The following is a 27,969-nucleotide window of genomic DNA, read 5'->3' on the forward strand; positions in this document are numbered from 1 at the left end:
CAAGTGACTATTCAGAAAAAAAAGACCCAAATAAGCTTAGATTCAAGTCCCATGGAAGGACAGGCATCTTCATGTATTTATGTATTTGTTTCGAAACTACTGTTATTTCTCTCTCACGCCTTTCTTACTCCTGTATTTGCCCAGATTTATTTTGGCACTCCCCTTCCAAGTTTATCATTACTTGTCTCTTTTACTATCCCTCAGCGCTTCTGTTGTCTTATGCATTACTGAATCTCCAGGGCATTGCCACGCTCTGGAGCATGGCAGGCTCTCAAGAGAGACTGAATGAATGAATGGAGTATTGAAGGGGGAAAGTGGTAGTGGTCAATCAAGTCAAGAGTTTATGACCCTAAAGTGGCCCTGAATTCCTCCTCTCTACTTAGCCCATAGCCCATTCTTGGGAGATCTGTGAAAGAGGGGCACTTTGGCCCCAAAGGGCATTTACAGTGAAATCTCTTGCATGAGCAGAGTAAAGCAGAGAATTTAAAGATACAAGCATTTCATCTAAACTATCTATTAGGAAAAAAGTCCGGCGTTTATCAGAAGTTCTCAACCCCACCACTACCCCACCCCCAACTTAATTCTTAACAGGCAGAAGAGAGTGAACTCATCCCGGCAATTCTACAAATTCAGAATATCATGAATTTTAAATTCATGTAAATTCATCATGAACTGGATGGTTTTAATTATTTACCAGTTAAATTATTTAACCCCCAGTTTCAATATACACATCTCTATTACTAAAACTGATATCTCTGGAAGGCATCCCATATATACCCTACAGCTTACCAGCCTTTCCCAGAGGTACCTCATTTAAGAAGAATGAGATACAGTATGGCCCCTATACATATACCACATTCCTAAAAAGCAAGTATTTCATAATTCATGAAAAAAAATTAGACTGAAAAATGGAAGAGGGGCAACTTCAGAAGTTAAAACAAACAAACAAAAAAATGTGCCTTGGCTTTGATGTGAAAGCTACATAAAACTTCATCTTACATACCTAGTGACTCTAGTTATTTTCTACCATGACCACCCCATCCCCTGCAGCACTTTCAGTGAATTATATTTTTTCCATAGACCTTGAAGAAGGGAAAATACTTGTAAGTCATCTCTTTTGGCATTATTTCAGACAATAAATGCTAGACTTGATATATTTGCACATATGTAAAAAGATATGCATTGCAGGACTCTTCGGAGTAGGGAAAAACCCTGGAAACTTAATGCCAATCAATCAATAGGGGATTGGTAAAATAAATGACAGCACTCCCAGGCAACGGCATATCATGCAGAATATCCTGTAGCCATTAAATAAAATGAGGTAGATGATTACTGTATGTTCATGTGTTACATGAGCTCCAGAATATGGGTTTAAAACACACACATACACACACATGCGCTCAAGCGGGGAAAAGAACAGGTCTAATTCCTACTGAATAGAAAAAATAAGGGGGGGGTGGGATATACATACTTACACATGCATAGAACATCTCTGTAAAGATACGCCAATGGTTGTCTTTCCAGAATAAAACAGGGATTACTAGAGGAGGGAAATCTACTTCTTCCTATATCCATTCTTGTATTGCTTTTTTTTTATTATCTATATTCACTTTATAAAAAATAAATTATATATTGTCGCACACACACACATACATGCACACATGCAATTTTAAAACAAAAGCTATCTACAGGAAACCCACTGGCGACAGAAACGAGGAAGAGGGATCTTTGGCTCATTCCACCCCCACTCAACTCGCGGCTTCCTGTGCCACAGCCCAGCAGACAGGGCCGGTGTTACCTGGTGTGGTTTCTGGGATTTCTGAATCTGAGTAGGGCTACTCTTTCTTTGTATAGAAGGGCCTTAAGCACTGAAGGAGAATCAGTAAAGAGCCCTCACATAAAAAATGTCCACACTTCCCAACACCCTTTAGAACCTTGTCTTCATGAATTGCACTCTTAATTAAGGCATACCTCCAGCTTCCACTTCCTTTTTCCTACATACTTGAAGAGGCCACCTCTATGGACATGCCCCATATTTCAAACAATGCACATATGCTGCAAAGAAATGGTGAAAGTCTCTGTGAAGGATTCTTTCCCCATACCTTAAGTACTAATCCGCTTTTCCCTGCTTGACAATCATCTCTGGGGAAAGAACCTAGCACTCCTGGCCCAGCTGGCCAATTACACAGTGAGGAGTTCTTCTGATGGCATAACGCACATCATTAGTCCCACAACCATCTGGGAAGCGTTCAAAGGAGATGGAGAATCCCTTGATTGAAATTAGACCAGTGTTCTAGCCAATCCACACCCAGGAGCCAAGAGGAATAATTAAAGGAGTGAATGTTTTATTCGTTAGTGTTTAATAGAATACATAACAAGTCACATAATGATTCATTACTTCACACACAGAGGAAAACAGTATCGAGTATTCCTGTTATACAACTGGTTTTGCATCAGGATAAGAGAAATCTCTAGAGCGTTTAGATGGTTGAAGAAATTCTCACTAAAAGTTTGAGCATATCTAAAAAGACTTTAAATAAAGAGCAACTTTTTCTTTTGCTTTACATTTCACTAGAAAACATAACCTTATTATGATTTTCTCTCCCTCTCCTTGTATTTTGAGAATATATTTTATACCATTTAGCATACAAAGCCTTCAACGATTTCAGAATCCATGACGGCTCTGTAGGAATCATACATGTTTTAGCCAAAAAGTGTTTCCAATGCCCAGAAAAAGCTACATAATATATGTCACTAAATGGCCTCTGATGCTGTTTGAGTAGTCATAAAAGAATTGCCATCATTTATATTCAATAGTAACAGCAAAATTCATTTGAATAGTCACAGACATAGTTGTATAATAGTTTACTTTACAATAAATGTCTACATACCTCAAAACACATTTAAAGCAAAAAACTTGACTTGAAAAAAAATCACAAAATGCATAATGTGACAAGAATTCTTGGTCAATTAGTCCATCTTTCTACTACACAAGATTACTTATGAATAGAACTTCTGTTTGAATTTATTCAATCTAAGTCTCAAGGATCAAGGAGAGAATCTAAACCCTCAAATGCTAATACTTCTAGATTTTTTTATTGTCCAAAAGTGTGACAAAGAAAAGTTAACTTCAGCATAATGTGTTCCTGGCTGTAAAGAACCCGTTCCAGTATTGTAGCCACTGGAAATAAAAGAGTATTTTATTTCTTATTTCACTAGAGACATACTTAGGTCATCTAAGAAAACTAAGTCCATTTTTAAAAGATTTATACAAAGGAAAAAATAGAAAACTGAAAATTACAGTAACCAATCTTGAACAATTCAGAACAAATCATTTACTATTTAAAGAAATTTAAGTCAATTGAATAAAGAATTTGTGATTAGACTATAAAAAGATATTCCTAAGGAATTCAATCCCTCCAGTCCATACTTTCCTAAATGTCCACATTTATAATTTAGCATTTTTATGTGGGAATGCCAAAATGATTTGGATTTTAGTCTGGAATTGATCATAATTTGGAAAACAGGAAATCATGAGAGCTTCAACCTATATAGCTTTAATGTAATACCAGCATTCTATGGAAAATTCCAATAAAAATATTATGAACTTTGCCAGTTGCCCATTTTATTGTTTTCCACAGATTATCCATTACCTCAGGCAATCAACAAGCCATATATTTGCTTCTAGTTTGAAATTGAAGACCATTTTGGCTAGTATTGAAAGTATTACTTTGCTATGAATCCAAAGAGAAAGCATATAAGAAATTCAAAGCTATGAATCCAAAGAAAAACCGTATAAGAAATCTGGGTAGGGGGGAGGGGAAGGCATTAAAAAGAGAAAAAAAATTGTGCCTCACACCTTCAAGGAATGTTTTCCAAAATACATAATTTGAAAATAAGAATATGGTTCAGTCTACAAGTATTACTACACAACACAGGTGTACATGAACATGGTACCTGTTTTTTTAACCAACACTTGCCACCACTGCCAACAATTATTTTTTTAATTAATTATTAAACATTGAATGGGATTCAGTTGTATTTATGAACATCAAATGGAAATACATGCTACTCAGATCCAAGTTAATGTGGTCATAATTACCTGGATAACTTATGCCACTTCCATAGGTGGAGCGGTGTTGTGGGATGGGCTCATTCAAATGAGCCTTCAATACCCCATCCAAGCTCATGGGTGATGACCAATGACCCTGGCTCACTTTGTAGACCATAAAGTGTTCTCTTTGGGGGCCCAAAGCCCATGGAAAGGAGGGGACTCAAAATGCTCATGCCAAGTCACTTTACCTCAGTTATGCTGTCTATCCAATGTAAAATGAGTTTATTACTCAGCCTTTACTTTGAGCAAAAAGTAGCAAGTTTTCTTGTATCGATTTCCAACTTTAAAGGGACAGTTACACATAGAAAGCAGAGGTCAGTTTCCCACTCCCCTAATCATTAAGTTCCCAATCATTCTGGGGGTCTGAAGTGGGGATGGGGCATTGTTGGCAGCGAGGGGATGGGGGAGGAAAGGGTCTATGCACAATGCAATGGATTAGTTCAACTCAAAGTTTTCCAAGATAAAATACCTAAGACTTGAGCAGCAGAGACAGAATTATCACATCTTGCCATCTGTCAGTCATTTAGATCTGTCCTAACATTCTTAATTATGTGCTTTTTGTCAAGCAATCTATTAGAAAGCCACACAGGGTGGAAAAATCTCTGTGATACTCACTAGTGGCTACTGAGCAACATTCTTAAAACATTTATCTCAGACTTATAGGTATGAGTTCTGATGCAGTAACAAGTCTGAGACCAAACTCACAACATAAGCAAACACAACTTCCTGGATTTCTGCTTCCACTTCCCTTACTTTCACAGTCTTTGTACATACAATTAACTTTACTTATCTAAAAACGCCACCCTACTAAAAGACCTCAAATCTTCTTTATAAACTTGAAAAAAGTTAGTAGATTAAAAATACAGGTACCTTAATTGTAAGTAGACAGTTAATCAACATAGTATATGTATACAACTAATACCCAAGCAAGAAAGTATGGTGCAAACTCAGTTTTACAATTATGTACTCTTCCCTAACCCAATTTCCCCATAGACCAGATATAAGAAGCTCTTCAAAACATGTTGTGTTAGTATATACACCATCTGATGCAAGTTACTGGGGTAAGGATAGGGAATTTTATAGCATTAGTAAATGAATTAAAAAACTAAATGATTCGTGTAAAATGTTTATATATGATATATACAGATTGGATCACATGAGTCTAAGAATAAAACTGTTTCAATTCTTAACATCTGTTATGGACATAGTAAGATACAGTACAAGATTCATTTTTAAAAAGAAGGAAAAATAGCACTAATTTAAACACTGAAAACGGCTCTTACAAAATCTTTAAAAACATACTTCAGAGAAGGATGCTAAAATAAACAAAATAAAATAGAAAGGCTTCTCTGTTATCACAGAATATTCAAAGGACACCTCACAGCATGAAAGACAAGGATTTGTTTCCTTCCACTTTTGGTGTAGAAAGGATATGCAGTGGGAATTTATTCCATGTTAGAGTAAAGGCATAAGGCAACCAGGTCTCCTTCTGTTTCATTTACCTAAAACAGCATTTTATTGCTCAGCTCACTTTTACGTACTTATCTGCCTTCATTTAAAAATATTCCATCTTACAGCTATCTACAGATGGGCAGCCCTTGGTGCTTCCGTTTCTGTGCAGTCCTGTCCCTTGAAAAGATTCCACCTTACCTTCAAACAAATGGCATAAAAGAAGAATGCAAAGTGACATTTTCAGGTTTGCTCAGCAGAATATGTGCTGAGCTTAGGAAAATACGGATTTTTTTTTTTTTTTTTTTGCAAGGGCAGGCACCAGGAAACGAACCCCAAAATACAGATTTTTAATAACCGATCTTTAATCAAAATGAACATATTTTGCTCAAGTAAATAGATTTTAAAATCGGAATTTATATTCAAAAAGAAAAAGTTCAAAAACCAAAATCTCACTGGGTAACTCTTTGGTTAGATTATATAAGTATCAGCAATTTCTAATAGGACTCAAGACAGTTCAAGAACTGCCAGTCAAAAGTAGGTCTGTAGTTAATTTTATAAAATGCTTTGCATGTTTTCATGTACTATTTGATATTTAAAAGAAAAAGTGCATGTACTCAAACGGATGGCAGAAACGTTCAAATTTCAAATAATAAATCAGTATGTCTGCTCCTCCCTTCTTCCTCCCTCCCAGCCTCCCCCCCTCCCCAACCCCAAGTCCTACAAGCTACAGAAGGTCCTACTGCCATACACTGCAAGAATACGGGCTTTCCTTATACCTACCACGTGCTTTCCTACCCAGCTCTGTTTTAAAGTCATTGAGAGGGAACTTTCCCACATGTGCCCTCTTCGGGCGGTGGTGCTTTTGCTCCCTCTTGTCAATAACGTCTGCCATGTCAACTGAAGTCGAACCAAGGGGCTTCCAGCAAAGAGTCAAGGAGAAAGGGTCACGCAGGCAGCAGGGTCACGTTCTACAAGTTTAAGCGACAGGCGAGGATCTTTTTATGCTGTTTGAAAAAGATACGCTCCTCCACTGTGCCAGCACTAGATTATTCTACTTCTACCTATAACTTTTCAAAATGCATTACTTACAATCACCGAATGGCCTCAATAGGGTCCTAATTCTAGGACCAGTCTTTCATTCAAACTTCTAAATAACCACCTTTAAAGACTGTAATGGCCTCTGAAAACACGGTAACTATCCCAGTGTTATCAATTCTAATCTCTTAAACCCCGAATGAGTCATAAGGCTCCAGAAGGTTTCAAGGAATCTTCTACACACTGGACATGTCCAATCAGGTTCTGAACAATTCAGTCACTTCGTGGCCACACTGACCCAGTCCATCGAGACTGAAGGACAATCTGGGGGAGGGGGAGGGGTGGTTTGAGGCAAGGGATGGAGGAAGCTCGGGTACACCTGGGCTCTCTCGGTTAGAGGGGTCCGAAGAAAACGAAGAAGCTGAGAGGGTTTGCAACTGCAAGTTCTGGAATTTGTGACAAAGGGGTCGGGCCCCAGTTTCGGGAGTGAGACGGAGTGGAGGCATGGAGAGGTTGATGGGTGAGAGGGGCGAGAAGGGTGGGAACTAAAATCATCTCCCGGGCAAGGAAAGGGAGGGAGAGGGCGCCGGAGTCCGCGAGGGGGTTCTGGGGAGCTCACTCCCTGCAGAAGACATACTCGGTGTAGCTGGTCCAGATCTTGTCCTCGCTCTGGTCTGTGCTGCTGGCGAAGGCGCAGGTGCCAGTGGAGCTGCACGCCACCATGTGGAAGCCCGACTCGGACAGCTTGTCGAAGGCCTGCTCCAGGAAGTTGAACTTGAGGTAATAGCGCGAGGTGTAGCGCTCAGGGGGCCGATCGGGGTCCCGGCTCTCATTCAGGGTGTCCCCGAACACCTCTTTGGCCAACGACGTCTTGCCGCACACGGTGATGCGCGCCACCCGCCGGAACTTGGCGTCCGCCTGCGCGTCCCGCCCGATAGTGTAGGACCCGCGGTAGCCGATGGTGATGTAGCCCGAACGCCGGCTGCCGTCCAGCGACTGGGACGGCGTGAGCAGCGGGCCCACGGCGCCCCCGGACGGGCTTCGGCTAGCCAGCTCCAGCGTGGGCGACGGCGCCCCGGCCGAGGCGCCCTCCTGCTGCTCTGGCTCGGCGTAGCCCAGCGGCAGCAGCTCGTCACCCAGAGAGCCCTCCTTGTGCACCCCGCTCCGCGAGTGCGGCGGCGGCGGCCCGGGGCCGGGCTGCTGGGGCGCCCCGAGGCGGAGCACGAGCTCCGGCAGTTCGAAGTACTCGGCCTCGCGCTGGAGCCGGCTGCGCTCGGGGAAGTAGTCAGGCAGCACAAGCTGCAAGTCCCGCAGGTAATCCAAGATGTAGCGGAAGAGGAAGCCGTCTCGATCCAGAAAGAAGCGGCCTTTGCTGTCCCGGGCCAGCTCCTGCGGCTGCTGCTGCGTGAACATGCGCCAGAGCAGCGAGTCGGGCACCGACACCACCGTGCAGCGCCGGGTCACATACACCTGGCCTCCCACGTTCAGCTCCACTATGTCAGGGAAAAGCGGCGGCTCGGCCGACGAGGACAAGGAGCCGCTGCCACCCCCGCCGCCGCCCCCATTGGGTAATCCACGTGTGCTGTCCGCCAGAGCCATGGCCAAGAAGGCTGGGGCAGGCGAAGGGAGCGGGGTCGCGCGCAGGAGCCGCAGCCGCCCTTCCCGGAGTCACGACTCCGGAAAGCTCGCAGAGCCCTGAGCTCAAGCCACCGCCGCCGAGAGCCGCACGGTACCTAGCGGTGAGAGCACGCGACTGTGCACCCGGGTGCGGAGAGCCCTCTTCGCCCGCGCACTCCAGGCGAGTGTCGGGTCGCGGCCAGCACTCGGCTTAAGTAGAGCCACCCGCTGGAGCGCCGCGGCGCGCAGGAGGAGGCGTGGGCGGCTGCAGAGCCGCGTATCCCCGCTCCCCCAGCAGGGGTGGGGGTGGCGGAGGGAGGGAGCTGGGAATCGATTTGCATGTTAAACGCTGACGCCGCTCCTGGCTGCAGGCTCCACCCGGGTTTGCGCGCGGCGTGGACCACCCAGCCCACCCCCACCGTCCTGTTCCGCGCCCCAACCCTTTCCCGCTCCCGCCCAACTTTCTCTTCCGAAGTGGAGAAGGCCTGGGATAGGCCACTTCGGAAGAACGGACTTTCGGTTCGAGGGGCACTCACTGCGCTCCCTGACACCCCACCCGACTCCTCCCCGCCCCCGCTGACTCTGGAAGGAGGATGTCAACTTTCTGGCCTAGCCCGGGAGAGGGGAAGGGCGTGGACGCCTCCGGCCGGGCCGCCCCCCGGAACTAGCTGTTCTGAACTGAATTGCTGTGTCGATGAACGTACTTGAGATAGAAGAAAAAGCTGGAGAGTCACAGGAGCCGCCCCATGGGGGGTGGGGGGGTGGGGAGTTGTGGCCGCCAGATATTGTTCTCGTTACTCAATGGCTTCGAGTAAATCCTAGAAATAAAAGGCTAACTTAGAGCGTTCTGCTGCAGGACGCTCTTCGATAGCCGATTTTATGGGTGCGGAGACAAAGTCATTGGTTGGGAGACACTAAAATGGGGGGGGGGGGTGGAATGAGCAGAAATAGCAACCAAGGGAACTAAGGCGAGCTAAAAGAGTGACTTAAGGGCGCCTTCCCCTGAGGGTTGCAGCCGAGGCGTCTTACCTACTGAGCGCCTTAGAAGCCGTTCTACAGGGAATGGGTATAGTGGACTGACAGGAACGCACCATCTCTGGGTACCTTTTGGCCCTGAGTGAATTGTTCTATAAAACTCAGAGGGTTTGCAGATCTAAAGCAATTTATAAAGGCACCGTTCAGCCTTTGGCTCTCCTTTAACATATTTATCCACTCAAAGATCCAAGCGCCTGGGTTCTGCGTGCATCGGTCATTCGGTTCAGGGTGTTCCAGGTTCCCTCCAGTCTCAGGCCTTTGCACATATGTCTGAATCCAGTATTCTCTGAATCTTTCTCGCTCTACATTCGCTTCAGGTCTCAGCCTGCAGGATTCCTTCTCCCCCTGGAAGCCTTCCCTGGCTGCCTGCTCAGAAGGGACCTAGGGATTGATTGCTCGTTACACATGTTGGCATCCATTACGTTTCATTATTTTGAGAAAATCGAATCACTGACTTTTGTAAAAGAAATTAATTTTTTGTTTGTTTAATTCGAAAAGTGTTCCTGAGCACTATATAGAGAGACCAGGAGAGAGCAATGAAGAGTTAGTATTTGTTGTGCACCTACAGACCAGGCTCTATACTAGGTAAGGAATGCAAACTTGAATATTCTCGAAGAAGCTGTCTTCAGTGCAGCGCAGGAGGCAGAGACCCAGAGGTGTGAGCAGTCATCAGATCAATTTGAAGTACAGATCTTCAATCTTGATAAATCAGGTGAGACCCTGGTTCTTGCTAATAATGTTTACCCTTTTGTGTAACTACTCAACGAACTTTCCAGTCTCCTCAGGGTTGTGCATTTTTATTTAGAAATGTTTGTCTGCTGAACAATTAATTTACTTATGGCAGTATGCTGAAATAAGATTAAGCCCCAAACCAGCTTGCTTAACTGCAAGAACAGTTTCTGTTACTGAATATATTTCACCATTCCATTTTGTTTTGTTCTTTGCCATAAATAATAGACGACACAAAAGTTCCAAGTTCCAATGCAGAATTCCTGGGTGGCTGTGCTACTATTTGTTATATCAGTGTCACAGACCTGACAAAACCAGTCTCTTTTCTTTAAATCCAAGAAAAGCCTTCCTTGTATCAATTTCACACTTTTTTTTTCATCATTACTTTATCCATTGTATCAGCAAATCTGTCAGCCCTACCTTTGAAATATTTCCAGACTCTTAACACATCTCACCATCTCCCTGCCACCATCCTGGACCAAGCCACTGTCATCTCTTGCCTGGATTATTTCATTGTCCCCTACCTGCACCTTTGCCCCCATAGTCTTTTCTCATCAGAACAAAACAGCATTCCCATTATAACCTAAATCAGACCATGCGGTTCCGCTCAAAAGCTCCTCAGCAGCTTCCTGTCTCACACAGGAGTGAAGCATAAAGTCCTTTCACCAGCCTACAAAACTCTACATGATCAGATCTGGAGCCACCCCACAGCCACCCCACACTCCCCCAGGAACTCATTGGCTTCAGGCATTAGGCCCTTATGGTCCCCTGGGGGCCTTTGAACTTGCTGTTCATTTTGCCTAAATCACTTATCCCCTCATCCCCACCTCTCCCCCCTACCCTGGCATTACCCCACTCCCCTGCCTCCACACTAGGGATTTTACTTATGTGTTTGTCTGTTTCCTGCATTAGAATGTAAATTCCAAGAGTTCAGAGATTTCTGTCTGCTTAATTCCCTGCTGCAACACCATAACCTAGAACAGAGTTGGCATATAACAAACATTCAATATAAAATATCTGTTGTTCCACCAATATTTATTAAAGGCCTACTATTAAATTCCCAGCAGTGCATTTTTAAAAAGAAATCTTTGTCTTATTGGAATTTTCAGTCTTGTGAAAGAGGCAGATTTCATCATCAATTTCAGATGATAAGTGCCACAAAGAAAACAAAGGAGTGACATGGGATAGAGGGACCGAGTGTGAGGATACTACTTTTATAGAGTGTCTGGAGAACCTCTCCATGAAAGTGACATGTGAACTGAATGATGAGGAAGAGACAGCCATGGGAAGTTCTGGGGGAAGAGCATTCCAGACACAGGGCAAAGCAAACTCGGTTTGTTTCCCAGTAGAACTTTAGTGTATGTCCTGTGAATCTCCAAAGTACTCTTGAAGAGATTATCACAAGCTGAAAAGTGAGTGATACTGCGAGCCTATACACAAGCAGTGTACTATCGCCGTCCTCCTCTTGTTGAGACAGCATATTCTTGAGCTAGTCTACTGCAGGAAAGCCCATTGACTCTTCCTTACAAGAGCCTGAGTTGTGCATGAGAAACATGAAATGAATGAAACAGGTGAGGTGAGACGGAAGGAATAGTTTTCTGGTTAATTTTCTGTATACTATTTCTTGCCTATTGGTTGATGTCACAAAATTCAAGAGGAAATACTTTGATGCTGGGACTTGAGGCCCGGGTGTTTGTGGGGGGAAAGGCGGTCATAAATCTGGCATCTCCAGTATGACCAATAGGCTTTATTAGAAGAAGGAGAGGATTTGGGAAACCACTGGCCTATGTCTAGTCTCAGCCCAGTTTCCAGTGTTGAGTGCATGAAAGGCCATTGCTGCTCTTCAGGTGGCTCTTTGTACCTTACTAAATAAAAACAGTGTGCCTCAGAAATACTTCGTCCTTTTACCTGAAAGTGTGGGGTATAGGAAACATCTCTGAATTAAATTTTCATGTTTTACATTTTTCCTCTCCTTTTCTACCTTCTCTTCCAAACATCTTCCCCTACCCCTTTATATCAAAGCACTTAGTAAAGAGCCTGCCCACCAAAGATTTGAGAAAAGGAATGAGGAATATGAACAGAATAAAGTCAAAAAGGGAGGCAGAACTGGGGTTAAGTGAAGTATGTGCCTCTGAGGAGTGAATGAATTTAATATCCATAAAAACGATTTGCAAGCTGAAAACCACCACCCAGCTGTCAGAATCATTGTTGTCTACCTCCCAGCATGGTACCCGACATGTCTGCTCATTGAATACCGAATGAATAAATGAATGGCAGAAACATTACAATGAACATTGTGAAAAAAATGGGGTACAGATGGAATCAAAAATTGTTGTGAACAAACATTTAGTCCATTTATCATCCTCCCAGTATGTGCAAATCTTTTCTTTACGCAGGCTTTAAAACTCATTTACATCAATAAAATTTTGCATTCAGAGGGAGAAAAGAATTGGATATAGAGGAATTAAAGAAAAATAAAGTTTAATAGTGGTCAATGAGAAGGAGGGGTAAGGGGTATGGTATGCATGAGTTTTTTTCTTTTTTCTTTTTATTTCTTTTTCTGGAGTGATGCAAATGTTCTACGAAATGATCATGGTGATGAATATACAACTATGTGATGATATTGTGAGTCACTGACTATATGCCAAGAATGGAATGTTCATAATTTAAGAATGTTTGTGTTTGTATATTGATATGTTTTGTCAATAAAAATAAAAATAAATAAAGTTTAAGTAAATCAGGAGGCAAATGATCTTAATAGAGGTTTGGTAAAAGATATATCAATATCTAATCTTAAAAAAAAAGAGAAAATGTTATATGAGGAGCATTGCCAAAATATTAAATCTATAAAATAAAGAAATTCCTAACATTAATATTGTATGATTTTTACACCTAATAGAACCAAACAGTGGAATAAAAGTTATACTAATGTTGGAAATTTTGTCATTTCCATTTTCATAGTCTTACAAGCAGTATTTGTAGTATTTCCAGGACACAAGTAATAATATAATAGCATTCTGTGTGTTTATATAACACTTCTTAGGAGCTAGCTCTGTTTATACAACTATACATGTATTAACTAATTCAATCCTCACAATAATCCTATGAAGTCAGTACTGTCATTGCCCCGTTTTTGGCAAGGTATGGAGGGGTTAACTAATTTTCCCGGGATCTCTTAGCTAATAAGTGGTAGAGCTGGGATTTGAACATAGGCCATTTAGTTCTAGAATTTATGCTTTTAAACATTGTATTTTACAGCATCATACCTTTGTAAGGGCTTTACATGTATGATGAGATAGGTTCTATTATTTTCCTCTTTTTACAGATGCTGAACCCAAGGCAAAGATAGGTTAAATAACTTAGCGAAGCTAGCACTGTTATTCACCTCTGCTAGGAGCAGTGAGGGTATTCTAAGACCACTATGCAGTACTGGTAACCAGAAACTCAAAGTAGCTTCTGTGAACCAACTGGGATTAGGAAGGAACTGAGCCCTTAGCCCTCATTTCTTCCTTCTGTCTCTGTTGATGGTACAATCCCACCGCAATTAGAAATCTCCAAAAATGCATTTGAGTGCATCAATACAATTAACATGTTCTTGTCCTACTCTTTTACCAACTCAGTCCTGTACACAGTGAACTTGTTTTTATTTCTGATTTTCTAAAATACCATTATGGCTTGCAAAGTACCAGGTTCTAAGTATGTTTATTCAGTTTTATTCTAATCTCATTAATTCTAGACAAAAATAAAGTGAGCCCATTTCAAGTGCTGAGATCTAGTTTCATGTATTCAAAGCAAGCAGTATCCACCAGTCCTCTGCAGCTCATAAATTTGAGCAAATGCATCTTACAGTGGCTTTATCTATCAAACTGAGCACAAAAATAACTGGACCTCACATGCATACACACACACACAAGTGAATCTGGAATTTCTGACTAAGGCTAATTATTAGTATCACTGATGTTTCAGGACAATTTGAAAGCCTGGTTTTAAACTGCGATATTAACTTAGAGGTTAACTATAAATGAGTTATCATAGTCTAGAGCTTTGCTGTTTTGACACTTTTACATACTCAGGTTCACTTTATTAACATAACAATTTCAAGAGGTGTTATTCAACCGGTGTAACAAATTAAGAAAGGATTCCAGCTAAGTGGGGTGTCTTACCTGCTACTTCTCAGGTAGCGCCAGAATGTAAATGGCGCCTCTAGATTGCCGGGATGCGGTGCCAGGATCACATGAACGTTTTCTGACTCCACATTCAGTGTTCTTAAAACTCTTCAGCAACCACAGCAAATAGGCCAAATTCAATGCCCCAAATGAGTGCTGTCATTCAAATAGTCACCTTGGAGATTACACCTAATTCAAATATTGGGATCACCCAATATTTTTGGTACTTCTATTTAGAAATTGTCTTCAGAGTCAGATTACACAAGAATTTATACTTATGCCAAATTTTGTTTTGATCTCTTTTTAAAAGACTCTAAAACAGGGCACCTCATTCCAGGACAGACCGTTAAGCCTGTGAATAAATTAGAACAAAGCCAGTTTTCATGAGTGTGAAGTTAAGGTGATGATTATCAGATATCCACCTTTTGACACTGGATTTTAAAGACCTCATCCCTGGTGTTCTCTAATATGCTGAATAGTATTGAGTTTAGGTTACTCAGAAAGAAGAAGGGCTGATTCAACTGCAGAGATTTTAATATGTGGTTCCAGAAAGTCTGCATATTTCATTGTGAGGTTTGGACAAGAAGCCAAGCCACCGGCTAGACTGAAATGGTCGACTTCTTATGTAATTGTAATATCATTTGTTTGGTATAATTGGGGGGTGGAGGGGATTTTCTCCAATGTATTTTCTAGCTACTACAGAAATATGCATGGTATTTCACAGTAGGGATAGGGCTTCAAAATATGCTAAGCTTTAATTTTCTATTACTTAAAATTATTAATTTTTTAGAAAATAAGTTTCTTTACCTACAGTAAAATATAGGTGAGAAAACCATTTACTTTGGAGGTGGATGAACCTATATTCTTATCTTGGCTTTGTTATTTAAAATCTTTGATGTTAGGTGAAGTTATTTAAACATTCTGAACTTCACATCTTTTTCTTAAAAGGGAACAAAAATATCTACCTCATCAAACCCTTGTGAGATTAGATGAGGTAATAGAAAGTGGTGCCTGGCAAATAATGGATATTATCATAAATGCAAGTTCCTTTTAGCATGCTCCCATTGACCAGATTCCATTGCACTTCTATGAAGCAAGTAGTTCTTTGTTGAGATGTGTTCACCTTGTCCTTCTACTAGTTTCATTACTCTTCTTGGATAAAGATTACTCTTCTTGGAAACGATGTCTTCTGTAGTAGATTCTGTAGTATCTAAATTGGAGAGGGTAAATGACATTTCATCTACAACTTCCCCTTGCTACCCAGTAGTCAATCATTTGTAATATGAATTTGCTCTTTGGTTGGAAGATTTAGGTAAAATCTAGGCAACTTGGAACTCTCAGTTTCAGAGCTTATTTCTCAATCTAGACTTTGCAACTGACAATTGCTAAAATAGCTCAATTTTATCTCTAAAAGTTCAACATTTTCATCACCTATGAGGTAAAGTCTGGGTAGGCATGGGCAGACGTGTTGTGAGAGGGTTTTAAAAGCTCCAGGTATCCTTGGAGTTCAAAGACAGTGACTTCCTCTCTGTGCCCAGCCCAGGGTATAGGTCAGAAAATGATGTAGACCTGAACCTATGGAGGGCAGAGCAGCAGGAGCACCATCCCAAATGGCAACGATGATGTTTTCTCCAAAGCACCTAGGCTGCAGCGGCTGCATAGAAGAAGAACATATGTGCATACCGCAAAGGAAACAGAAATTTGACCTGGTTTTAGGAGATATTCCTTGAAGAAACATCAACAGTGCAGGAGAACTGTGTCTCCTCTTTTCTCTGTGTTCAACTTCCCTTTTAGATACTGATGGAGTGCCAGCTATGTGCCTGATTCTGTTGGAAAGTATGGATGGTCCATGGCCCATGAGAATCTGCACAATATCAAAGTGAGCAGCCAGCAATGGTAAGGGCCATCAGGAATTCCACATGTTTCACATATGGAGATCATGAGGAGAGAAGTTACCTTCCCAAACAGAATTTAATTAGAGGTGAAACTGAGATTCTTTTGAGAAAAGATGCCTGTCCATCAGTAAGAAGGCTACAACTTCTTAAGCTATGAAGCGCTGATAATATATTCATGTTTGGTGTAAATGCAACTGATTCTGCAAGCTGTGTCCCCTTGATCACTTTGAACTTATGATCAAATGGATTTTGATCTGGCTTATGAAACCCAAGCCATTTGTTAACAGAGGAGCTACAATAGTTCCACTTTCAACTGCCTAGTATGAGAGTGGAGGAACCCTCTACTGTACTTATGGTGTCATGATGAGCAGAGAATAATAAATTATTCTCTATTATTAAATAATATCTTTAGATATTATTTATTAATTATCTATTAAGGGGCATGAAGAGATCATTAAGGAAGGAAGCATTTGTTAACTAAACTGCCATTGTCCATTACTCCCAAAATATCACTTTGCCCATCAGCTATGAGCTGTTCTGTGTCTTCAGTTTCTATGTTCTATAAGCATAGCATGTTAAAAGATTGAACTGTTTTGTCCATGAATGAGAATCAAGCAAATGTTGTTCTGCTTTCCAAGAAGAGAGAAAAGATAACCAAGAAAATAGAAGCTAGAAAAATTGGCATTCTTCCCAAGCAAAATTCCAAAAAGGATTACCTAATAGATTGTTTATGAGTTTTTGAAAAAAGAGAGTATTGATCTCTAGGAAACAATACGAGCTCACAACAACCTATTCAGGTCAAATAAAACATATTTTCTTCTTGGATAGCATTGCTTGTTTCATGCAGTGTGGTAATTCTGTAGTTATAGCATATTATATTGTTTGCAAGTTATTTAGACAGCTCTCTCATGATATCCTTTTAGGAAAGATTGTGAAATATAGTGTGAGTGATGATATCAACTAGCTAGCCACATGTTTGGAAAACAGATAAATTCAAAGATTGTTGATTATTGGAACAATGTGGAACTGAAGACAAAGGACTAGGTGCACTTTTCTATTGAACTTTTTATTTTATCAACAAATTAAATGAATATTTGGGAATCGTGGTAAAAAATTTTCAAATGACACAGATCTTGGTGGGCTAAATAATTCCACAAATACAGAAAATATTCAAAGCATGCACAAAGGCTTTGGCAACAAAGAGATACAAATATGAGAGGATGTAACAAGGGTAAATGTAAAATTATGCAATTCCTTAACATGCAGCTTAGCAGCAATTCATGTGAAAAATGATCTTGAAATGTATCACCTACAAGTTCAGGATGAAACAATATAAAGGCATGTCTTTAAAACACATATGCACACATATATACACATGCTACATGCAGTAAAAATTGGAAAGGACCTTAAAAATTATTCAAGTCAAATCCCACATTTTACAGATAAAATCTGAGCATGCAATAATAGATGAAAGATAGTAAAATAGATAAGAGTTAGTAAAGCTACAGCTGGCATTTACATTATATCTGATTCTAGACATGAAAATCTCGAGTGATTTTAATAGGCAAGTGTGTGTTAAAGGAGTGTGAGCAGTGTTATGAGGACTCCAAAAACAGTATAATAGCAAGAATTTATATTTTTTAACTTGGAATACAGTAGAATAGCCTGGAAGTTAGTAAGGTTAGAGGCAGCATGGCAACTGTATTCTTTCCATCATCAAAGGGCAAAACTAGGATATATGAATAGAAGTTATTAAAAAAAAAGTTCAGGACTTGCAGTTGACCAAGGTGGCAGTAAAAAACAGTGAATCTTTGATCAACAAAACTGGCAAAGTGATCTTCCTCAAAATTCTGGAAAACAGTTAAAGGGTTGCAATAAATGGGCAAGTGTCAAATCAAGAAACCACACCTTTAAAAAATGGTAGAATAAGATCTGGGGGCCCTTGCTGTTCCTTGCCCCTGTCCCCTCCCTGATACAATATGGAGCTGGCCTGGGCTCCCATTGTGTGTCCCTGGCCCTGTTCCTGGGGGAACAGTGTAGCCCCTGTGCACCCCTGCTGTGAATACATGTCAGGGACAGTCTATTAGGGAACAGCCTGAAGGACTGAATCAAGACAGTTATCTCTGGTTTGCATGTAAGACCTTGCCCTGCAAGCAGAAGCTGCTTGCTGGCAACTAAGCAGTGTAAGAAACAATAAAGTCCAAGTAGTCTGAGGCAAGGGATTCCTGGCTTTAAAACTTACACATAAAGGAGTACACAGAAGGGAGGAAAAATCTAGATCATAGGGAACAGAGGGGGCATACCTATTCCTGTAAACAGGGAATAATCTAAGACCACAAGTAAACACAAGTCCAGGATAAGACAGAGGCTCAAAAATATTGAAAGGATCCTGCACTTCACTTTCACCTCAGACTTATCTTCTAGGTAAGAGGGCTAAACTCTGAAGAAGAGCACCAGCCAAATTACAAAGAGTGTGAAAGTTGGGTTTTGTGTGTGTGTGTGAGGGGTTTTTTTTTGTTATTTGCCCCTGGCATTCAAAGATATCTTTGTCATATCACTAGATGAATATAAACTTAAAGAAGAGGCAGCTCAGGAATTAACTCCCAGAGTTAGCACATTAAAATATTAAAATGTACAGTATGCAGTAAGAGATTACAAGACAACAGAAAAACAGGAAATGATGAACATCCAAAGGAGCAAAGGTGAAAATTCAAAAACCATCAACAAAGACAAGGTTTTGGACATACCAGAAAAAGATGATACTGATCCTCAAAAAAGATATAAGAAAACACAGAGAAGGAACTAAAGATACTAGGAAAATGAAGAATGAACAATATGAAAATCTCAACAAAATTATAAAAAGGAGCCAGACAGAAATACTAGAATTGAAGACCAAAATAAATGAAATTAAAAATTCCATAGAGGATTTTAACAGCAGATTTGAGCTGGCAGAGGAAAGAATCAGTGTTCCTGAAGACAGTACAATTGAAATGATGCACACAGAAATAAAAAAGAATGAAAAAAAGTGTGTAGAGTCTAAGTGACACGTGGTATACCATCAAGCATGCCAATATATGTATATGGGAGTCCAGAAGGAATATTCAAAGAAATAATGGCCAAAAGCTCCCCAAATTTAACAAAAGACGTTAATAGATACATTCAAGAATCAAAGGAAACCCAAACAGGATAAGCTTGAAGAGAACCATACCCAGACACATAGTAGTCCAACTACCGAATGCCAAAGACAAGGAGGAAGATCTGAAAGCTGCAATCGAAAAGCAGTATGTTATATACAAGAGAACCCCAATAAGATTAAGTTCCAATTTCTTATCAGAAACCCTAGAGACAAAAAAATATTTAAAGGGCTAAAAGTAAACAACTGTCAACCAAGAATTTTATATCCAGTGAAAGTGTCTCTCAAAAATGAGGGAGAAAAAAAATGCTCAACTTCACTAGCTGTCAGGGAAATGCAAATAAAAACCACAATGAGATACCATCTACCACCTTTTAGAATGGCCATTATCAAAAACACAGTACAAGTACTGGAGAGGATCTGGAGAAATAGGTACACTTTTTCATTGTTGGTAGGAATGTAGAATGGTGCAGCCGCTCTGGAAAGCAGTTTGGCAGTTCCTGGGAGGCTAAGTATAGAATTGCCCTATGATTCAGCAATCCCATTACTAGGTAAGCTGGTTTGAATCTGTGTTGTACCACAGAAAAGCCATGTCTTTAATCCTCATTCATTATTGCGGGGTGGACACTTGATTAGAGTATCTCCATGGATATGTAACTCACCCAATTGTGGGTATTAACTTTTGATTGCAGGGAGATGTGACTCCACCCATTCCAGATGGGTCTTGATTAGTTTACTGGAATCCTTTGAAAGAGGAAATCTTTTGGAGTGGGTGACAGAGCCTCAAGAGACCCAAGACAGAACCAGAGCCACAGAGCCCACACAGCCAGAAACATTCTGGAGATGACGAAGAACACACCCCCAGAGGAGCGTCACAGAAATAAGAAGCCCGGAGAGAAAGCTAGCAGATGTCACCATGTTCGCCATGTGCCTTTCCAGTTAAGAGAGAAACCCTGAACTTCATTGGCCTTTCTTGCATGAAGGTAACCTCTTGGTGCCTTAATTTTTGGACATTTTTATATACTTGCTTTAACTGGGACCTTATCTTGGCCTTAGAACTGTAAACTTGCTACTGAATAAACTCCCCTTTTCAAAAGCCATTCTGTTTCTGGTATATTGCATTCCAGCATCTAGCAAACTAGAACATTAGATATATACTCATGTGCTGATTTGAAACTTATGTACCCCAGAAATGCCATGTTTCCATCCCAGTCCAATCTTGTGGGGGATGACCTATTGTTCAGGTGGGATCTTTTTTGATTAAGTTGTTTCAATGGAAATGTGACCCATCGAATTATGGGTGAGACTTCTTAATTAGGTGGTTTCCATGGAGATGTGCCTCTGTCCATCAAGGTGGGACCTAATCTGCTTACTAGAGTTCTTTAAGAGGGAACTATTTTGGATAAAGCTTCAGAGCTGACACAGAGACTGGAGATGGAGAAAGAAAGTGTGAAAGGTATTAGCCTTTCCTTGGAGTCAAGGTATTTTTCTCTAGATTCCTTAGTTTGGACATTTTTAAGGTCTTAGAATTATAAACTTGTAACTTAATAAATCCCCTTCATAAAAGCCCATGCTGAAAGAAAATGCCCCTGAAGAAGCTGTTTGAAAACAGCAGCCAAAGGATCAGCAGACTCCAGCTACATGCCTTCCCAGATCAGCCTCTCTTGAGTGAATAAATCTCAATAAAATAGTATTTTAAAACCGAGGGAGAGATTAAGACATTCCTAGATAAACAAAAATTGAGGGAGTTCACACTACCAGACCTGCTGTAAAAGCAATGCTAAACAGATTTCTTCAAACTGAAAGGAAAAGACAATAGCCAAAGCACAGTGGATTAAAGCAGTATAAAGAAACAAAGATCTTTGTTGAAGGTAATTTTTAGTTTGCTAATGCTGCTGGAATGCAATATCAGAAATGGATGGGCTTTTATGAAGGGGATTTATTAAGTTACAAGTTTATAATTCTAAGACCTTAAAAATGTCCAAACTAAGGAATCCAGAGAAAAACACCTTGACTCCAAGGAAAGGCTGATACCTGTCACATGGGAAGGCATATGGCTGGCATCTGCTAGTCCTTTTTCCTGGTTCCATTTCTTCCAGCTTTTGATTCCAATCACTTGCTCTCTAACTGTCTGTGTGCTGTCACTTAGCTATTCTGGTGCAAAACTCTGGGTTACATCTCTTAGCTTAGCATCTCCCAGAGCCAGAGATTTCTTCTCTTCAAGTTCTGGCTATTTCTGTGAGTCCTTGCTTAGCACTTGGACTATTTCTGTCTTGATCTCCAAATGTCTGTGTCTGTGTTGGTTCCCTGTGTTGGCTATCCAAGCATCTCTCCAAATATCTGTGTCTGAGCTTTCTCCAAAACGTTTACCCTTTTAAAGGACTCCAGTAAACTAATTAAGGCCCATCTTGAATGAGCTGGGTCACCTCAGCGGAAATAATCTAAAGATCATGCCCACTTTTGGGTATGTCATAGCTCCATAGAAAAAACCTAATCAAAAGGTTCCCTCCTTCAGTACTGGATCAGAATTAAAAGAACATGGCTGGCCCCACAAGATTGGATTTCAGATTAAAAGAGCATGGCTCTTCTGGGGTACATAACAGTTTAAAACCAGCACAGTGACCATATGGGTAATTATATATGCCAGTACTACTGAATTATATTTTTTGTTCCATAACTCCACTTTTTACTTCTTACAGGTTATAAAACATAAATGCATAAAAAGTAATGATGACTCTGTAATTGGAGACATAAAATATAAACTAACAAGTACAATAAAAAGGTGAGAGGATGGAAGATTATCAGTAAAGTATATGTGAGGGCAGTACAATGGTGGCCCAATGGCAGAATTCATGCCTGCCGTGCTGAAAACCTGGGCTTGATTCCCAGAGCCTACCCATGCCGAAAAAATAAAGTATATATGTATATTATTGAAGTTAAGTGGGTATCAAAACAAGCATGATTGTCATAGATTTAAGATGTTAAATTTTAGTACCATGATAACCACCAAGAAAATATCTGAAGAATGTATTCAAAAGATAATGAGGAAAAAAAAAAGATAATGAGGGGCAGGGCGCAACTGGCTCAGTTCTCACCTGCCATGCCAAAGACCCGGGTTCGATTCCCAGTACATGCCCATGACAAAAAAAAGAAAAAAAAAATATATATATATATATACACACACATATATATATACACAGGATAATGAGAAAGGACTCAAAATGGTACACTATCCCCCCAAAAAATCAAATAAATATAAAAGTAAACATTAATGGAAGAAGTGAGGAACAAAAAGGTTTAAGATTTACAAAGGCCAAATTATAAGATGGCAGATGAAAGTCCTGCATTATCAACAGTGACTTTAAATGTGAATGGATTCAACTCTAAGGCTAAAAGGCAGAAATTGGCAAAACAGATAGAAAAACATGACCCAACTACATACTATTTACAAAGGCTACATGTTAAATTCAAAGATAAAAGTAGGTTAAAAGTGAAAGGATGGGGGATTTCCAGAAAGATGGTAGAACAGGAGAGGTAGAGTTCACCCCTGCTCCAAAGAACAGCCAGAGAAGTGACAGAAAATGACTGGAACAGTGATTCCAGGGTGCAAACGACCTGAGAGGGTCTTCTACACTGCATAGGAAGGTCCTGGTTGAAAAAGCTGAGGAACTGAGATGCAGAGAACCAGAAACCATCCAGCTTGTGCAAGGAGCTTAATGCAGCCCTTTCAGGCCTGAAGCGCTCAGGAGTGCACTGCAGGGCAACAGGGAGGAGGAAGTAAGCCAAGCTGCATTCCTCAAATGTGCCACACCCATGCATGCTGCCCTCCCCATGACCCTTGCACCCCCCTGAGCCCCACACACCCAAGCTCTGCCTCCTACCCTCAACTCGTAACCCAACCCTTGCACCCATGCACCCAAGCCATGAACCTCAGCCACCCAAGCACTTATGCCCCACTCCCATGGGATCTGCACATTCTCACCCTGCCACCCCCATCCCCAACACGCACAAACCCACACCCCACCCACTCCCTCACCCAGCACCTGCACTCTGCCCCCTCAATACCTCCATGCCCTGTGCATGCACATAACCCCACCCCAGCCCTGCCCCCCACAACTGTGCAGCCACGCCCCAACTCCCCATACCCCCACAGGTGCTCACATATGCATCTATGCCACAACAAACCCCCGCCCCACGCATGCATGCACCCACGACCCACCCTTATGCCATCCCGTGCGGGCACACACCTACGTACTACCCACTCAGGTGCCCAGCCCCCTCAATCCCTGGCACCACGCACCCTCTCAGCTCCCCCCATCCACCCCATGCAGGTGCACCCTGCGCACATGCACCGTGCTCCCGCCTACGAGCTGCGCACCTGTGCTCCGACCCCAGCACCCCACCCCGCATCACACATATGCACACACACACACACACACACACACACACGCACCTGTGCCCCATGCACATGGGCCTCCACATCCCAGGCCCCCTGGTCAAGCATGCTCTCACACCACACCTCCCACTCCAGCACCCTCACCCTAGCTCTCCACACATGTGAACACATGCGCCCCACCCTCTGCAACCCAACATCCACACCCCAAACCCTGCGCACCAATCCTCATTACCCTGCATGCCACATACACACCCACGCCCTGCCCACGCAGCTGCTGCACACTACCACCCCCATGCCCTGTGCACACACACACAGCTCTCCCCACCCCAATTCACCTCCTGCTACTCTGCTTCTGTGTCCCCCATGCCATGCCTTGCCCCTGTGCTTCGAGGCCTGCCTGAGCTGCACTCCACCCCACAGCCCCTGCACCACCATCCCATAATCCTGTGTACCACACCCCCGGGCACCAGCGTAGTGTTCCTGCCCCATGTCTAGCCCTGTCCTGTGCCTCACCACCGTGCCTTTGTACCACACCCCATGTACTACATCCTGCCTCATGCCCGTCCCACAAATAAAAAACCCTAGACTATTGAGGGAAATCAACTTCCAAAGTAATCATATCAAGATAATTACATACCTCCAAGGCAACAGAAAATCACAAAGCATAGGAAGATACAAACAGATAGAGCCCAGCCTAATGACCAAACTAAAACACAGGAGGAGACACAGACTTTGGAACAGCTAATCAAAGATGTTCATGCAACTTTACCACATAAAATCAGTGGGTTGGCTAATGACATAAAGGAGATCAATAAGACACTATAAGAGCATAAAGAATAATTTGAAAGATTAAATAGAAAAACAGCACGTTTCACAGAGATGAAGGATACTGTAGACCAAATTAAAAATATACCAGTGACATACAACAGCAGATTTGAAGAGGAAAAAGAAAGAATAAACAAACTAGAAGGCAACTGATTTTGAACACACAAAATAACAAATGGCAAAAAAGATGGAAAAATTTGAATTGGATCTTAGGAAAATGATGGCCAACACAAAGCACACAAATACAAGAATCATCAGTGTCCCAGAAGGAGAAGAGAACAGTAAAGGGCTAAGAAGATTAGTTGAGGATATAATGGGGAAAACTTCCCACCCTTATAAAAGACATAAATATGCAAATAAAAGAAGCCCAACAAACATCAAATAGGATAAATCTAAATAGCCTACTCTAAGATACATACTGATCACTCTGTCAAATGTTGAAGAGAAGCAGAAAATCCTGAAAGCAGCAAGAAAAAGGCAATCTGCTACGTGCTGGGGAAACCACATAAGACTGAATTTAGCCTACCCAACAAGCATCATGCAGGCAAGAAGGCAGCAGTATGATATATTTAAGATCCTGAATGAGAAAGACTTCCAGCCAAAAATTCTGCAGAATTGTCCTTCAAAAGTCAGGGAAAGATTAAAATTTTCACAGACACACAAATGCTGAGAGAATTTGTCAACAAGAGACCAGCCCTACAAGAAATACTAAAGGGAGTTCTGTCAGCTGAAAAAAAAAAAAGACAGGAGAGCGAAGTCTGGAGGGGAGCACAGAACTAAAAAGTACCAGTAAGGGCAACTGAAAGGATAAGAAGAGAAAGAGGGAAAAGAATATATAGATCTGACATAAAATCCAAAGGATTAGATGGTAGATTCAAGAAATGCCTTTACAGGAATAACTTTGAATGTTAACAGATTATGATCCATCTATATGCTGCTTACAAGAGACTCAATTTAGACCCAAGGATATAAATAGATTGAAAGTGAAAGGATGGAAAAGATGTTCCATTCAAACTGTAACCAAAAGAAAGCAGAAGTAGCTATACTAATATCAGATAAAATAGACTTTAAGTATAAAGAAGACATAAAAGTGAAAGGATAGGAAAAATATACCATGCAAATAGTAACCAAAAGAGAGTTGGGGTACTTATATTAATATCAGATAAAATATACCATAAGTCAAAGTGGTTATGAGGGACAAAGAATGTCACTCTATACTTATAAAAGGGTGAATTCAAGAAGAAGACGTAACAATTATAAATATATACGTACCTAATGGCAAAGCCCCAAATATATGAAACAAATTGATACAATTGAAGGAAGAAATAGATGGCTGTGTATTCATAGTAGGAGACTTCTGTAGGCCACTTTCAATAATAGATAAAACATCTGCGTAGAAGATCAGTGAGGAAACAGAAGACTTCAACAATATCATAAACCCGCAAAACCTAACAGGCATTTATAGAACAGTTCACCCAACACCAGTAGAATACACATTCCTCTCCTGTACACATGTCCTCCAGCAAGGACTTATGTTAGGTCACAAGGCCAGTCTCAGCACATTTTAAAACACTGGAATTATATTATGTATGTATCTTCTTTGTCCATAATGGAATGAAGTTAGAAATCAATAACAGAAAATCGGAAAATTCACAATTATGTGAAATAAAACAATACACTCTTAAACAACAGTCAAAAAAGAAGGGAAATTAGGAAATATCGTGAGGCAAATGAAAAATCCCCATAACAAACCAAAACTTATGGGATGCAGCAAAGGCAATTCTGAGAAGGAAATTAATAGCTCTAAATTTTTACATCAAATAAGAAGAGTGATCTCAACTCAAAGACCTAACCTCACAAATGAAGAAACTAGAAAAAGAAGACATCATGTTGACACCACTGAATTATATATTTGAATGTGGTTAAAAGGGAAATGTTTAGGTTGTTTATAGCTTCTCACTAAGAGCAAACAAACCAAGAAAACATTGTCATGTTAACAGAGTGAAAACCAAATTCTTGTTTTGTATGAAGATACATCAGGTAAGGAAACTATTAAAAATCTTATAAAACTATAAAATGTTACCACCTGAACCACAACCAATAAAATTCACACGGCTAAGAACTTTTTACATATCTGGATAATCTGATCCCTTTCCTGAAACAATTTCCATCATCCTTTTGACCCTTCTAGCTACCTAAATAAAAGTTATACTGACTCAACCTAAAGTGCTCTAGGTATTCAAAGACGCTCTTTTGGTTAGGGCAGTAGTTATCTCCATCTGTTGAGGGCCTCTCATGTGGAAGGCACTGTGCTGGGTCTGGGGATAAATCAGTGCCTAAGGTAGACAGAATTCCTATCCTTAGCAGAGGACACAGGCATTAAACAAATTTTACAATAAATTTTGAAACTCTATGTTTATCACAATCATAATGTGCATTCAACGCATACTGGTTGAATGAATGAACGAACTTGACTAATTAAGAAAATAACCTAGGCTCCATTAAGTTTTTCCTTTATATGACATACAAAAGTTTTGCTAAGAAAAAGAGTGTGATAAAACAGTGAATGCATGTTCAAACTGCTTAAACTGAATACCTCCAAAAATGCAGGTATAATCAATTAATTGATGTTATAAGTTCCAAATAAGCATTTTTTTTTAAATTTAAGAATGACATTTCTCCCTCTGATTAGGCAATTAACATGTGTTAGGTATGTAAATGTTCTGATGTCCAATCAAGAGAAGTAGTGAATGAACTCTCTCTTTTCCTCCTATCAGCAGGTTAAAGTAATGAGAATGCGCCCTGTACACACAAAACGTGTGTGTGTGTCTGTGTGTGTGTCTGTGTTCTTCCATTTTCGGCTACTCAGGTGAAGCTAAGTTGGATTTACCCAGGGAGGGAGTTGAAGTTGTAGGCAAGGGAATGATCAAAATGATGGATGAGTTCAAGCTAACTGGACAAGGAAGGAAATGAAGGCATGAGGGATCATCTCAAAATAGCACTTAAAGACATTGAACTACTACTGTTCCATATTCTTTTCATTCCAAAGGAGAAGTTCAGGAAACCAATAGAATATATATATATATGGCGTTTCTAGCCAAGAGGGGATAATGGGATGACTGCTTCTCCTCTTGTCTTTACTGCTGCTCTACCTTAGTATACCTTTAGCCTCTTTTATTATCAGTACATGCCTGAATCCTGCAGCTGAGAGTCTATTGTGAGAGCTCAGCCTTTTCAGCTTCTCCTGGATTAATCAATGTTCCTTCCACTTAAATTCTCTTTCAACCTTCAAAAGTAACCTTTCTTGGTGACTTACATTCTTGCTTGTGTTAAAGAGTTTGAATCACTAGATTCAATCATTATGTTATTTCCATCAGTTTCCATCTGTTTAGAAACTAATTTCCTACTTTCAGTATATGCACAAAAAGCAGGATCTTGTTCCTAAATGAGAATGGGTTCTTAACAAGTCAACCAAACTCAACAGCTATGAGTAGATCAAAAAGCAAGGGTTGATTCTGACCAAAGAGAGGAAAGAAGTTTAACAAATAAGGTATCGATGGCTGAGAAAGTTC

At 40.9% G+C, this 27,969-nt stretch overlaps 1 protein-coding gene and 1 long non-coding RNA gene across 2 annotated transcripts in view; both read right to left on the bottom strand.

The window, feature by feature from the left end:
- LOC143679405 (uncharacterized) overlaps positions 1-15,069 on the bottom strand; it is a 166,416-nt gene extending 151,347 nt beyond the window's left edge. Inside the window, exons 1-2 of the long non-coding RNA XR_013173720.1 lie at positions 14,956-15,069; positions 14,146-14,500 (exon numbers count right to left, since the gene is read on the bottom strand). This is a non-coding gene — a long non-coding RNA (uncharacterized LOC143679405). The remainder of the gene's footprint in view (positions 1-14,145; positions 14,501-14,955) is intronic.
- KCTD12 (potassium channel tetramerization domain containing 12) lies at positions 2,329-8,576 on the bottom strand. Its single transcript, XM_077158453.1, has one exon. The coding sequence runs from the start codon at positions 8,198-8,200 to the stop codon at positions 7,217-7,219; it is 984 nt and encodes a 327-aa protein (XP_077014568.1). The 5' UTR covers positions 8,201-8,576; the 3' UTR covers positions 2,329-7,216.
- Positions 15,070-27,969: the final 12,900 nt, after the last annotated feature.

Source organism: Tamandua tetradactyla, chromosome 4 (genome assembly GCF_023851605.1).
Source record: "Tamandua tetradactyla isolate mTamTet1 chromosome 4, mTamTet1.pri, whole genome shotgun sequence".
Classification (NCBI taxonomy): Eukaryota; Metazoa; Chordata; class Mammalia; order Pilosa; family Myrmecophagidae; genus Tamandua; species Tamandua tetradactyla.